Here is a 15996-nt window from a genome sequence, read left to right on the forward strand (position 1 = left end):
CTGTGAAGTTAGTCGGCTATTTCTATTCGGAACTTGTCACTTGCGAACTCCTGAAGGAAACGCCGGCACTTTGTGAAACTTAAATTTCAAGGAGATATTGTTCCCCCGGTGTGACAAGTTTTTCTCATAAACACGGAGACACTTCAAGAGCTTTTACGCGAACTGCATCGATCTGTATTATCAAGCGGGATTGTAAAAAGCAAACACGCTCATGGCACGGGTATTGACTGATTCTGGCATTGCCGGATACGGATCGTTGGAAATTTTATCATATCTGATAAGTCCAGCTGCCGCCGCTGTGTTACGATGTGTCGATGGTTCCGTGTTCTTTTATTGAACTCTGAAATCGTTTGCTTATGTTAGCCCTCGCATCTGAGGTCATCTGAGGGGAAGGACACATCCGTATCAGGTTATGATCCTAACGTCTGTTGACAGCAATTAGCTATGCCGAGAAGGGCCTTAGTGGTATTTATTTAGGATGCCTGTATAAATATATTTCACGTTCGGCGAAGGAGTGCTCGAGGACCTTGCCTTGGGAGGGAACTAGGGAACTGTCACGCATTGTCGTGTTAATAGCGGAAATTATATTCAAGTGTTTACTCCATTGCCGTTCACGATGTGGGCTCGAACGAGATTACCCATACGACCCGTAGAAGTTCAGTTGTGGGTATGTATGTATGTTGAGTGCTAGGGCCATTGTGCATGGACGAAATTGGCTCACGTGGTCGTCGTCCTGTGTCTGTCAGCGCTGCCTAGTCCAGATAGAAAAAGATAAACTTTATGAGGCAATCGACTCTATTTGCTGAAGCGAAGACTGCAACTATTATTAGCGTTTTTCCAGTTTACTAGTTCACTGCTTCACGTACATCCTTATAAGCCTTCCCAATCTGTCTGTCTGCGTAGACTATCTGCTCACTCCCCGCCAGCCAAGGTGCTAGTAACGAAAACTAAGCAACGGTACTGCTATTGGTCCTTTCGTATAGGAACCGTTCTCCCACGCTAGGCCTGGTCGTTTCATGTTAAAAAAGAATCGTTTGCAGTATCCTGCTTGACGCGCCGAAACGTCAGAGCAGTACATGCGCCATGCTTACACAAACACACGCGTGCTGAGCTAGCACCAACTTGTGGCGTGAGAAAATAAGCCGCCATAGTGGAGGAAAGGAACAAGGCAGAAGGCTTCCGCCATCATAACAATAACATAGGTACGATTCTGTGGTGATGAAGGACGTACAGAGACCCTAAATTCGAAGCTGCCACAAGTTCCTGGTAGGCGTTCGAATCACGCTGGTGTTTCAATGTCAAAACAGTATTAATTTGTGTCTTGGGTCATTGTCTAAAAAGATGCGCCAATCTCTAAGTGTTCAAGTTAAACAATTTTGTTTGAACAGTTCGCTTAATGGCCTTAAAGATCTTCTAAGGAGGCAAATGGACCTGAGAGCGAAATTATGCCCCAATTTAGGCTGGGAAACCTTGTACATTATTACGACAACTCGAGGTTAGTTTAATTAGGCGAACACTATGAACGAATGGCGTTTGAATGAATGGCTATGCGAAAAAAAGTAATCTCTTAATTACACCCGGTTTTAGTAAACCCAGAATATACGTCAGATTCAACCTCAGGGGTTGCTGTTTCGTAATCAACTGCTTTAACGGGAAGAGTCCAGTATTCTCTATAGGCTCGAAAATTTTGCTCTGTTTTGACGCTTAGTGTAAAAGGGTAACGTAGTTGAAATGGCGGGTATCTTATCATAGACAATCCCCGCCAGTTAATCCATGCGGGGTGGTCAAAGCGCATTAGATGTGTAAAATCATACAATACATATTAAACATATACGCTTCCTACATAATTAAGTCATTTATCGTGGTCTAAGATTGTATTCTAAGCGCAACGTACTAGTAAAATATGGTCAGCAATTGAGATAGTGTCACCAGCTCTGGTAGGAATACATTATCGCAGCAACAAATCGAGCAAAGTTACTCCTACGAGATGCGTAGATTAAGCCAAAAATAGATAGATCTGGTACCTTAGACGTTTTATACGCTGCTCGGACCGCTAATAAGACATGTTTAGACTCGAACCCGAAGTACGGGAAAAAACTAACCTAACCTAACTAAAGGTAGTTTAATAAATTGAAAGCTTCAAATATAGTTGTTCCGCGAAGCTCAAACTTGCCACCCTACTCAAATCTGTTCTGATAAACAAATTATTGGCCACTTGTGGTATATTTAAGATATCATTGCACATAGCTACACCCGTATCGCGTTTCGGAACACGAACCCGTTTATCCGTAATATCGTATTTGTCAAGCCGGTGTCAGAGAAAAGCGCAGCTGGATGGCGCTCGTATCGAGCGTTCCAGTATTGTACATGATATATATGGCAAAGTAGAGTTCAGAAATGATACCGCACTAAATATTTTACGGATGAGCGTGACGGAGCGGAGCGTCCAGAATGCTCCCACAAATAATATAGATAAATATTCACTAGATGTGTACAAAGCTGCCATTGTACGATATAAACGTATAAATTTGATACCTTAGAATTGTCAAATTGATATGCCCGATCAGAGGGGCTGCTCTTAGCGAAGCCGCCCCAATGCATGGGGCGGCGAGGTGCCCGAGATACGCTATAGCGCATCTGTTACGGACGCTTCTAGCGTCTGGCAAATGAAAACGTAGTGCACCACAAAGGACGTGCTGACCAGTATGCACCGAAAAAATGCGTAAGTGTCGGTTAGGGCTATGAGCTTCCTTTTCAACTTGTGTCGATCACAGGCCGCGTATTATAAAAGTCCGCCATTTTTCTTCGCCATGTGCTTATCGCTTCAGTATAAGCAGAAGCAGCGTCAAGTTTAAAATTTGCGTCTTAAATCCTTTTAAAATAGCGGTATATCAGCGTGTTCAACTACCAGCGATGCAGTAACCCCTTAGCATGTTTTAGAGGCGCAGGTCAACTCTCAACGAGTTTTCCAATTGCGCCGATTAAAGATGTTCCCGTACTACCTGGATTCCGTAGGAAGCTACCGAGATTACCTCTATTTCATGCAGGATCGACGTCGTTTGTAAACGAAGTCTAAAGGAAGTTCGCATGCTCACACCCGCTACCGTCGCTCGTCGTATCCTGTCATGATGTGGTCTGTAAAGGCTTCGCACCCAGGTAATTCAAACAGGTCACGCGCTTTAAGGCCGTTCTGCCTATATGGAGCGTGTTTGTAGGTGTAAGACAGCTTTCACGACAGAACTTTATGGACTGCGTTTTATCTACGTTGATCGCCACTTCTGCGAATAACGAGAGCCTTACGAGCGCTTGCTGTACATGAAATCGACTTCTTTTTAAGATAACTCAATTGTAGCTATGCCCCTAGGCCTGAGACACGAATAGAGCAGAACACTCGGCCGCAGAGAGAAAAGTAGTGGACTTGTGTGCTACACCAGTAAACTGGGCAAATGCTTCGAACTGGTCCACGTCATCATTTTTTCTATCTAAATTTTCTCGTAGAATCATCCTGATTAGATGCAGCGTGTTCTGAAGGACTCCGGGTTGTGCAAGCTTTACTAAAATGCTGTGTTGGGGCCCAATACCAAATGCAGATTTCAAATCTACAAACACAATTTAGAATAATTGCTTTTATCGACGATCGACATGATGCTGCTCCTGAACAGCTACAAGCATCTTCAAAGGGGCAAATCATCATTCACAATCGTGGTAGTCTGGTTAGCGTTACGTGTCGTGTAGTATAAATGAGAAGGCAAATCGATAATCGATTTAGGGATGTTTTTTCCAGGAGTTTTTACTGGTTTGTAGGAGGCTTTCTCTTTTATTAAATGCCGCATGGCCATGAAGATGCAACTCTCTTATTAATATCATGCATTACTACGTAACCGAGAGGGCAGCAAATTTTTACAAGCAAGAAATTACGCAATCAATTGCGTGAACTAAGCACAGAGAAAATGTTCTAATTTTTAGTAAAAATTTCTTCGTATCGTATAGACGGCCCGAAACACATGAGCATTTATGACTACTAATGATAACCATGTAACAATTCAAAATTTCAAAGCCATTGTACGGAGTTTTCACATAGGTTTAAGCAGTTTAGGGTGTATGTGTATTTGTTCAACGCTGCATGTACTATACAAATCATAGTAGTCGGGTTTTGGGTCATGCCAACATTGATACCCGAGTGGGCTTTGTGACATCTCCTAGCAACGCCAAAAGCATTAGTAAAAAACAATCTATCGGGCCTAAAAACTAAACTCTCTCCTCACTTCTTTTTAATAATACAAGAAATATTGTACGTTAATATCTACTTAGGTGCGTTGGCGTCGTACGGTAGCAAAGACATGACTTTTCATTCTTTTATTGTCGCCCGGACTCTGCCCTAAGAAGCTTCCCAATAGAGATCTCATTGTATAGCATCTTACTGGTTATTACTCGTACTAATACATTCCGCATATAGCTACTTTTAAGAAAGTCTTGTTTCCGACGTAATAATCGAGATCTTCCTAGGTATATGATATACAAGGTAAATTGGAATAGATGTATGTCCCTTATTAGTAAGGTTCATCCAAGTGAAAACTATTTAGACGAATTTTTTTCCATTTGAAAAATTCTAGCTGACTTATATTTTGCGCTGACAGTACGCCAGGGGTTCAAAAAGTTCAAGGACCCCAAAAAGGGCTGAAAGGACACAAAAAATGGAAAAACTAGTTCCATAGTTGGCTCTATAGGCGATAAATAATTTTTGATGAAATGATCTTTTATTTTTGCGTAAAAATTATGGAATCATCATGTATTGCTTCCTGTGCCAATTTTGATGAAGTTTTGACTTTTTTGGTCCACTTCGAATTGTGCATTTTCCACCGCGGCTCATGAGAATCTTTTCTGGGCTCTTTGGAAGCCCTATAATGACCAACGACCGTGTAGCTTTACAATCTCCAATGAAGTTTTGTCGGGCGTAAAAAATGGACAACGGTTAATCTTCATCTGAAAACCAGCCTCTCGCCTTCGGCATGGCGAGTTTATGGCTGCCTTCCTATAGAAGGAATAGTAAATGAAAGCATGTCCGCCAGGAGAAGCAGCCCCTGAAATGTATTCCAATTTACCCTGAACGCTCTGTATGTATTCTAGTCCTTGTCGCTCCGTGCGTACGTTTGTCGGTGCAAAGATAGCGTGTTGTGCCACATTCTTGTTGTTCAAATATACGTTGGAACCGGGAAGGGGTGATTGTGCCTACTTTCGACTGCTTGAAGGGCGGAGAATGTCGAATTGTATATGCTGTGTTGAGGGTTGATGTGTGTCTGAGGCATCGAATACCTCAGCAGCGGTCTGAAGAATGAACGACTCGTCAGAATCGGTCCTAAACAGTTCGACAACGGTGGTGGCGGTGGGACAACAGCAGAAGCTGTAGTTGTAAGACTTTGCCACTAAGCAAACACTATCAGAGCCACAGCGGCAGCAGCAGCAGCAATGATACTTTGGCTGACTAACTCGCGACCCAAAGATATCCGCTACATCGATGTTGCCCTCCCTCTCCCACAGCCGTGTCGTGCCTTGCCTGCGGTGATGTTCTGTTATCGACAGTCGATAATTTGTTACCAACGGCCATCATCAGCACCGCAGCCATCGACGCCGCCGTGGCAGCAGCAGTGCCCTTAGGCTCCCGTTACTGTTACTATTGCCTCCTGCTACCGTAAACACTGTCGCCGTTGCTACAGTTACAATGCACACGTTCGGCGTGCGATTGCGAGATTGAAAACCGCAAATACACACACACACACACACACACACACAAAAACACAGAGTCACACACGAGCACGCATAGATAAACAGTCTGATCAAAAGACAAACAGATGCCAGCAGGCACAGAGCACGAGGGACCGTAGCAGCAGGCCACAGTAAATACAACGACTGCATTTTTCTCGCTGATTTGTTTGCCTACTAACCAACTACTTTTTCTATCTATTCGGCTCTGCTATATCCAACAGCTGCTGCTACTGTCGCTGCGACATCGAAAAAGGTCACTAGTGATTTTTTTATTTCGTCAAGATCATGCACGGTCGGAGTGCCAGGCCTTGTTAGTGATTGCGGCCTGGCAATGTCGTATTACGTATGCGTCGTAACTAACGTCTCTGGCGACGATTTTTTTCGTGTCAATGAAACAAATAAAAGCGCCGAGAAGATATCAAAAGGCAATAATAAACGTAATTATCGAGTATATTTGAGGGCGTTATATATTTAGCTAAAGGCTTTCGTTGATACAACTGATCGATCGATGATCCCACCTACATGCAATATATAGACAGCCATGCCTAAGCTTTACACAATGGCACCTGTTGGCATTCATAGCATTTATAGCAATGAGACTGCAGACTCGCACTCTAGAGCCTATTAAAAGGCGAAGAGCAATCGGCAGATCAAAATGGCCTCCCATACACATGCGTGCAACGGCCGTACAGTCGCCATCTTTGTTCGAAATTCATTAACAGGAACAATGTTTGATTGGCGTAAATTCAACATAGCCCTATGTAGAATTTGAAAAATCACCACTAACTAGCGCTCATTCAATAAATGCAAATCATCCGTGCGTACATTTTTCTATGTTTATTAGTTTCGACAGATACCGGTCGATCCGTAAACGAAATTCTGTGCCGCCGTCAACTTCATTCTCGTTTCCATTTTTTTTTTTTCTTTTTTTTTATTAGTGTCTATTGTTGTTAAATATTTACATCATTAAGGCTACTAGATAATTTTTAATCTCAAAAATATATAATAGATACCACAGTAAAACTGACATTTCGATTTGGTATAATCATAATGGTATTCATATAGCAGCTTATTGTTTCGAAACGAACGAGCGACAAGACTTTGTCCTGAGCAGATATGAGTTACGTATGTACATTACACCATGTCTGTACAAATTATGCAAACAATGGAAGGTAACAGCAAGGATGACCTAGACGATCACTTGTACAATGCATGCTAGTGACGAGCGAACTCATTGGTATGTGGAGGAATACTCATTTATCTACTTCATCTTCTAAAATGATCTTAATCATGGCCCAACGCCAGAGGTATCCTCATGAATCACCTCGCCATCACCTCGAGATCGTCGAAATGCATTCGTTATCGATTGGTTTGCTAGCTAGTCAGAAGTAACACAGGCACTTCCACGTTTCAAATGCGCAGTAGGTATCGATTGACTTGCGTGCTTTTTTGAGGGGCAATAATTTCCTAGAGGCTATTAAACGATTGTGCAGTTATCTCAACCCTGAGCCTGAAGGCTTGATACCATACGCGCAAGAGGAGACAACAGATTTTTAGGCGCATTCTTGCCAGGCTTAATTGGAGGCGAGGTTTTGGTGCAATTAGCAGTAGGGAAAGCTGCGCACACGGTATCTAGAAGGTCGCCAGAGTAGCCTTGAATGAGGTTGTCGACGAACTTCGCCGTGTCTGCACCACAAGGCGTCTTAACCGAGTCGATCATACATGCGTGCATGCTAGCAAACGAACAACAGGATTCCTTGAGTTGCTTCTTTTGGTCAGCCTTGCCTCCAGCCGCCGTTTGGGCCGCTGCTTTTGCGATGGTTTGGTCGAGAACAGCAACGAGGCTAGACATACATCCGTGCAGCTGCACGCCATTCTCATTGAGGCACTTGGCGTGTTTCAAGTATTCCTTGTGCTTCGACTGGCCCTCCTTACACTTGCCACTGACTTCGGTCTTGACCCCGTCAAGGAACAGGGTCACCATTCCCTTGGGCAGACGGGGCAGGCAGCGATTGGTGTAATCCCGGGCGCATTTTTCTGACGCCTGTTCTTTCGGACACGCACTCTTAAGTTCGGCAGCCGTTGTGGCTATTTTTGGCCCGGACGCAAAGATGATCAGCTCGGAGCCGCATTTCTCCAGACCGTCTTGAGTGCATTTCGTATCAGCTGTTGGACCTGCGTGCACTGACGATGCGAAACTTACCAGCAGCACAGCCAGCGCTGGCAACAATGTCTTAAACAGAAGCATGTCGATCGCAGAATAGATTTGACGGGCCCAGGGCTCGGCCCTTTATCAATGATCGCGTCCCCCGCGAACAAGCAGCCTGATCGATCAAGCTGTCCCAGCGCCGTCTAGCGGAGAAGGTGTGAGCAAACCCCGACAAAATAAATGTCGTGATCCGCAAAAGTCACAGAGATAACAGTTTGTGTTAACGTATTGCTTCTCTGCCTAATAGACAGCAATGTCAATTGATGAAGTCGCTGAATCGCACCTCATTATTAGTTAGGCTAGGGTTTCGTGTGGGGCCTTGCTCAGACATGGTTGTATACGTACCAAGACTGAACGGATGCTTTCGTTCTACCAATGTGTATGAACTCAGTAAAGTTGTCGCCGGTCGGCAGCTGTGCCCATCGGAGCAATGAATATGTACTGCGACCTTGCGTAAATCCGAACACTTTCTAATAGAATTTAAAATCTGTATGGAACAAATTGCTCGCTTTTGCAAATCTGTGACCTAAAGACGGCATTACTATTAGGGGCACTATACATTAGAAATATGGTATTACTAAATGGAGGGGTCATGTAACGGATATATATGCTCTACAAAGCAAAGGTAGGGCTCGCTCTCAATGTGCTGTAGTGTAGGACGTGCCTCAGGCTTTTTGTACCCACGGTAATAAAATGCAGCATTGCCTATTAAAATGTCGTTTATGAATAAGTGCAGAAGCTCATGCGGCTATTTATGAATTATCATGTAATGGAAGTATTTAACCTTGTCCTGCATTGGAAACGGCCTACAGTGCAAGCGTGTATGACTTCCTATCGGATCTTCGATGATCAGCTAGATAATGTGGCACGCTATAGGGCTGCATTGAAAAAAAGTGTTTAGCACCGTTCAGTCAGTTGCATAAATCAGATATTGGCTGCTTCCAAAACAACAGCTGGAAATATCGAAGCCGGACTACCTTTACCAGTACGTCAGCTTATCGTGCTTTGCTGTTGGATTATAAAGTAGTACAAGCGTGGTCACGTGCATCATTTCGCGCCAAAGTTCAACTTTATCCGTTGATGGCGGCATCACGGATCTCCTATTTTGGTATTAAGGCTTACGATATTCTGAGCCAGCCGCTGATATCAGGCGTCATATAATATATAACAGGTCGAGTCGTTTCGATCGATGATTTATTACAGCAGAAACGAAAAAATAACAAATGTATTTGAGCTTTGTATGTGCGAATCAGCAGTCGGGACGTACCTTTGCTAAGTTGTGACAACATCTAATTTCTGCGTATTTATATTCATTCCTGGTAATCGGTGCGGCTAGGTTTGCCTAAGGCAGTCATTTCTGTACAACTTCTGGAAAATATTGTTGTTTAAAATAGCAGGCCGGCAGAAATCGGTTTATTGTCAACGAGCGTTGAATTTCGCGCCAAACAATAGTAGATCAAATAGTAGCATGTATTAATAATTATTCTTAAAGAAAATAGTACGAAGTATCGGCCCTGAGATATTCATTTAGTACAATGGATAGAGGAGCGTGATCGAAAACATATATTTCGCTTATATATTACAGATATTTTAGCTTTTTAGGTAAGTTATTTATTCTTAAACTGCTCGAAACACATGTCGGATCATGGGGAACCGACATCGCCCAGATGAGAGTCTGCAGTACAAAGTTCCCTTCTTGAGAGTATCTTCTAAACCAATATGATCCAATATGCCCCCGTAGAAAATTTGTGATCCAACGGCTAAGGTTTCAGCTAGCGAGCTCATTTCCTGCAAGCGATCGTCTATAGAGCCTTTAATACGGAGAGAATGACCACTGCCTAAATAAACAAGTTCATTGACCCAGTGGTAACTTAATCACGTCCTATTGTAGGGCGCGCCGTTATTAAAGTGGGTATCGTGTGGCTGCGCGAGATTCTATGGTCTCCAACGCTTGACGGGCATACTCTTAGTTTTTCATGGCACGACCATGCCTTTTTTATTGCGTCTTGCGCTCTGGATTGATTAATTGCTGCTTTTGGAAATGATAACAAGACGTTTCCTGTTATCGAACAACATAGAATTAGCTCGGTAACCTCTTTATTATTATCTTCATTATAAATGCATACATTATACATGAGCGTTCACGTGGTCCATCTCATTGTGTGCAAAACAATTTCGTACGAGCCGTCCCTAAATACTAATTCATTTTTACTCCTTAACTTCGATTCGCATCTTGACCTATTTCCAGTTTCTTTGCAGTTCTTTGTACATTTTTTCGCGTTTTACGTGCGGTGTTCAGGACACTGCTTCAGTTGGCTAGCTTTCAGAACAAGTGTGTCTACGTTCGGATTTGAACCTAAACCACCACGTATCACCAAGTTTAGCGGGTAAACATGCGCTATTGCGGGGACATACTTTATATGCAACATTTTCCATCATCAAAATTTACGAGAGCTGCCTGCGCACTTTGCGATTGTGCTACGGTAGTGAGAAGCAGAGTTAGTTCGTCAGAGAAGAACGCTGAACGTACCTTTTCTTCCGTATTTTTTGTCCACGAACTATCCGGGGACCTTATGCGTCTGAAACGTACCTATTTTGAAAAATTTCATCTAAATGCATTGCGATCGTTTATTAGATAAGATAAAGTCTCACCATATCAGCTGATTGCGTCTCGAATGAGCGAACTATATGATACGACAGGAAATGACGTTGCCTTAACACTCAATAGCTAATCAATTGCGCGTCTTCGAGCTTATCTGGCGCTCGCACCATCTGCCACATTTATAAGTCATCCACTGAAATAATTTCATCCTATTCCATTTTGTATTTTCGGTGAACCATTCTTTGGTTTCGAATCCTAGATTCCCTAAAGGCGAACCGCACAAAGGGGCCATGTGCCCGACGCGATGCCCCAGTTCAACGCCCATATCTGCACCCAGACGTCGTAAAATATACACACATAAAAACCCTCACGTCCGCGCATGATTTTTTATTCTGTTTCCTCGATATTTCTACGTGTCCATGTATAATGGACGTTGTTGCTGGTGCCAGTGCTGCTTCAAAAGAGAAAAGCAGGCTAGGGGTTATAGGTGAGTGACGGTACCGAGCTATTTCACCGGTAGGCCTTATAGAAACAACTATAATCGACGAACGAAAAGAGAAACCACAAAACAGACAATGACGACGCCCTCCTCTGGGCACCGCTTTAAGGCATTGTCTTATTTTATCCTTACGTCAAAGTGATGAGAATCGAATTAGCTAGGTAGGCGTACGTCTATTTGGCGAACTGTTGAACTATCAAATTGCGCCATCTACAAACATCAGAACGCCCATATGCGACTTTCGAATGATGTTGAGTAAATGGATATTCAAGTTGTTTTTTTTTTTCGGACCTCATTCTTTCTTTTACGAGCTTGACCTTTTTTAGGGGGCCATTTATTTGTAAGACGTTCCTCTGATCGAACCGCACGCATTGGTACAGAATTTTATAACCAAAAACGTTTAATGTATGTATTAGTAAGTTCCACTGCCTCGACTGAACCACTGCACGAAATTACGCTGAAAACATTGAAAACAGCGTGTATTCGCACGGACGGGTATCTACCACGAGTTAAGCATCGAAATCTGAGCAAGCTTTGTTGAGCACCTCTGATAAGCCTTTGACTGGGTGCCTTATATTATAAGAATCAAGCCATTTTGTCCTTATAACACCATTCTGCCTTGTCGTGCACGGTCTACCCTAATGGTGTAGAGACCTCACATACAGACACATACACGCCCAGCTACGCACGCATAGTACAGTGGGAAGGAAAGTAGGTCTATATGCACAGTCGGGAACATCGTCGTTCTGTAATGCAACACGACCAAAAAAAGGAGAGCCAAAAGGATTTTTGGACAGACGTAATCAAAACCCTTTCCCGTTTTATTTGTCCTATCTGGGCAATCGCTCTTCCTTTCACTTCATTTCCAGCTCGCCCTCGCGTCAACGGACATTCGCTCCATGCAGAAGGACAGACGACAATAGCAAAGCCGATCGTGGAGGAAAAGCGCAAAAATCGGTAAAAAAACGGGTGCGAACACAAGTATGCCGTCAACGATGGCAACAACAATAACGAGTCAGAAGCAGCAGCAGCGGAAGGGACAAAGTAAGTACTTTTTTCGCGCACGCTCAAATGGGCTGTGGTGATGGGTTATAGCGCCAGGACAAAGAGCGGGGACGGTTATCCGGCGGGAAAGAGCAAAAGGGGCAAATATCATGAGGAACCTTTGTTTCTTTTTCAGTATGGTAGAGAAATGGAGGCGTTCGTCGGACAGCAATGCATCGCTCACATCACTCGAGAAAAAAAACAAACGACTAGAACGAGTTCAGCGTGTTCTTTAACAAAAGAAAACTACGAGCTGACGCGACGTGGCTCTTGTAGGACAGTGGAGATTGGGTTTGAGAGTAACAAAAGAAAAAAGGACGGGAGCTATGCGACGGCAGGCATAAGCTACCATGAATGACTATTGTTATTTGAAGGGGTCGAATGGAGTGTAGAAAAGATGGAAGCGGCAGACGAGAGCTGATGGTGCCGCGCCATCGATGTTTATGATTGTAAGGATGCGTTAAGGTGCGTAAGCGGCAAGCGTCAAAGGGTAAAAGTCGACAAAGTGCATGAAAACTGCGCATTATTTCACAGCCGTTGGCCCACTGACAGCGGGTAAGTGCTCGACGAACGGATGCTCTCAACGGGACCAAACAAGTTCCGAGTAAAAGCCGCTGTTCGCTAGCATATTGAAACGAATGAACAGTCTAGAAGGACAAATGGACTTCCGCAAAGTCCTATATGCGAATAAAATTATCCGTGCGCATTGCATAAGTAATGCGCTAGACACATTTATGCTAATGAAAATGTCTTCATAATTGTGCTAGTTTCTAACCATTGGCGGCATTTTCATCATTATGGCTGAGATCTTCTCAAGTAGAAAAGCAAGTTACATATTAACTAATGTCCTCTCCTTTAAGTATGGAAAACATTTCACTCCGTCCGACAAGTGAACATTTGATGGTATAACAGCTATTATTACATGTTGGAAGAAATATATATGTTTAGCCGCATCAGAGTCTTCCTCGGATCAGGTAACTTCACGAGGCCCGGATAAGTCAAAAACGGAGTTATAATACACTGATTTTATGAGGAACTTAAGCTGGCAGATATTTCCTGATAGCGATAAGAACATTATGCAAACAAAAAGCGCAAACAAATAAAAAATGTGGCTCCACTTTATCCGAAAACGTAAAATGTAAGGAGGTCCTACGAAATACGTCTCCTAGTAATTTGCACGGCTAAACTTTAAGCACCTATCTACGTCGCGAATGTTGTTGAAAATACGTTCAGAGGTCCAGCTATTTGCATGTGAGGCAACTTTCACACGCATAAATTTTCATGAAAATATTGCGTTGCAAAAGAAAACTTACTAAATTAGACCATCAGATGGAAACAAATGTTTCATGCCCTTTCACTTCCATCCAGACAATATCTGTCTTCGACGTGTCATAAGCTTGAGGTTAGCAACTATCCGCTCAGAGCACGAGGTGGGAATTGGGTATGTTAATTCAGATGAGGAGGTTTTGAAGGCGCAAGTTGGAAATCAAAAATATCGACGCCTGAAGCCGAGGACAAGCCACGTATCTTGTCCATTTGTTTATAAAAAGTTGCTTGTTATTATGATTCGGATACTTCCGAAAAAGCTGAAGCACGTTTGTTTCGAAATGCCTGATCCAAGAAGTTTCAGATCGTACGTGTCAGTTTGTAGATCGTCATTGAGAACTGGCATCTATGATGCATAAATCGAATGACTTTGCTATGACCACCGGGTTCCAGCTGCCTACGTTCTAAAACCGTTAGTGGCGCAATAAGAGCTGGTCAATGCTGTTGCTAGCTACGTACATCATAGATAGTGTGTCGAATACAGTAATTACTGAAATAATTTTTCATCAAATTAATGAGCTTATACGCTGTAACTCACCGTTTCGTGGACGTTACGGCAGTGGTAGAATGACGCTATACGTGTGGACAATTCGGCGCGGATTTTTTTTTGACTTTCAAGGTGTTCTGAATACCTTGAGCTACGAATATATATGTCCGAACCGTGGCTCGGACGCGAACCATAATTTTTTTGCATACTTTTTTATGACTAGGGCCATGGCAATGAAACGATATTGGCCATCTAAGCAGCTAGGTGGACCATCTCGTATGTACGTACTCTACCGATTTAAGGGTACGTAAAGGCGTCATTTTTTAATTAAGCACGTTATATACGCTACAATGAATACTAATACTCACCACATGTTTACTAAATCAATTAAATTGTCTATATCATAACTACATTAATGGCGTATGACGCTATCGTTCCGTTAGTGGCGAATTTTCAGATTGATCTGGAAAGGAAAAATGGGTCTTATTCTATGCGCACACAACCGATCAGCAAGTCATCATCGAATTATCACAGCAGCGCTGTATTCTACTGTTCTATGACTGTTAACCCAGTCAGAAAACGCTAATACATTGGGTTAAAATTTATCCACGTATTGTGCGGTAGATCTGTAACACACCGCCAATCAGTGGATACGAACCCGACCAAATTCACAGAGAATATATATTATACTTAAACGCAAATATATGGATATACCTACAAATAATTTAGTAGCGAATTCCGATAGGAGCAGTTGATACGTTATTGTGACACCTAGGTGATCTGGCTGGCTGGCTGGCTGGCTGGCTACAACGTATATAATAACCTTACGAAGATGGAAATCTGGTTTGCTCAAATGTTGAGCTGGTTACCAACAGCTCGTTAGTACGTGTTCGCTGTCTCCTGTTCAAAGGCCCTTATTTGAGCCGCAACGTAGCCGTCGATGCCGCCGTCACCAAGCGCGCCAGCACCTTCTATAGCAGTAGATCGATAACAGCGGTGTATTATTATTATTGTCGACTTCTCAGACAGGTCGACAATCGATAACTGCGGCCTAGCCCGGGGCCTGACATGCCGCCGTCAAAGCCATCAGGTGACCCAACAGCGTCTCAAAGAAAGTCAATTGCCCTTCGGCTGTTTCTATTGCAACCGCTGCTGTTGATGTTGCACTGTGTGTCGCGCTAAACATAAGAAACGATGACGATATATTCTAAAAATATATAGTCTTGTTTCGCTTCGGCTGCTCCTTATTGACAGCAGGCAAACACTGGCGTTGACGATATCGCGCACAATGATAAATGACAATTGCAGGCTTCTGGAAAGATTTGTACTACGCGACATAAAGAACCCTAGCAAAGAAGTACTAAGTGGCGAACGAAATCCGTGCTATTAGTAATTAGCTATCGTGTAAAAAAAACCAAACGTTATTCTGGAACAAAGCCGTAAGCACATGCTAGACGTTTTTACGTTGACGCTTGAAAGCACGGGATTGTAGCTAAGCTACGAATATGTTTGTATTATACTATTGATGATGACTGCATTAGACAGAGCGATTCTGTTAAGGACAATGATTAGTTAGGGGTCGGGGAAATCCTAAAAGCAGGTACTTTCTTTGTAGTACTATTCTACTATGGTAGGTCTTGGCGCTTCTGTCGGTAGTTGGCAAATCTCAGAAATGGCTGCCATGTCTAGCTTGAATGTATATTATGTATATTGAGTTGACTAATCATTGGATGATAAGTCTGGGCCTAGCGAATTATTACAAAATGCCCCGCTCCTTATCATGTCTTATGAGTATGTATATATCAATTTTGCTAGACTGCATTATCAAGGGGTTTGTTCCACACCTTTGTGCTATCAGACCTAGGAGTGTCAGGAGCGAAACGATCACTTGTAATAAATTGGCCGCTAAATTACTTATAACTGGCATAGAACTGCTCTTATGAGTGTTCGGTCAAATCTTTTATTATCGCCATAGTGTACTGCCGCCCCTTTTCTGCTTCATTTATTTACTTTTTCGTTTTTTTTTTTTTTGTAATAGCCCGAAATAGCTTTGCGCATCATGTGCC

The 15996-nt window shown here is 43.0% G+C and overlaps 2 protein-coding genes across 2 annotated transcripts in view; one reads left to right on the forward strand and one right to left on the reverse strand.

Annotated features, from left to right (window-relative positions):
• Window positions 1-15996, forward strand: part of LOC111269698 (uncharacterized) — a 98099-nt gene that overhangs the window by 64594 nt on the left and 17509 nt on the right. The window lies entirely within an intron of this gene.
• On the reverse strand, window positions 6580-8028 carry LOC111269714 (uncharacterized). The gene has a single exon (XM_022849521.2). The coding sequence runs from the start codon at window positions 8009-8011 to the stop codon at window positions 7262-7264; it is 750 nt and encodes a 249-aa protein (XP_022705256.1). The 5' UTR covers window positions 8012-8028; the 3' UTR covers window positions 6580-7261.

The sequence above is a fragment of the Varroa jacobsoni genome, unplaced genomic scaffold (assembly GCF_002532875.2).
Source record: "Varroa jacobsoni isolate VJ856 unplaced genomic scaffold, vjacob_1.0 scaffold_150, whole genome shotgun sequence".
NCBI lineage: Eukaryota > Metazoa > Arthropoda > Arachnida > Mesostigmata > Varroidae > Varroa > Varroa jacobsoni.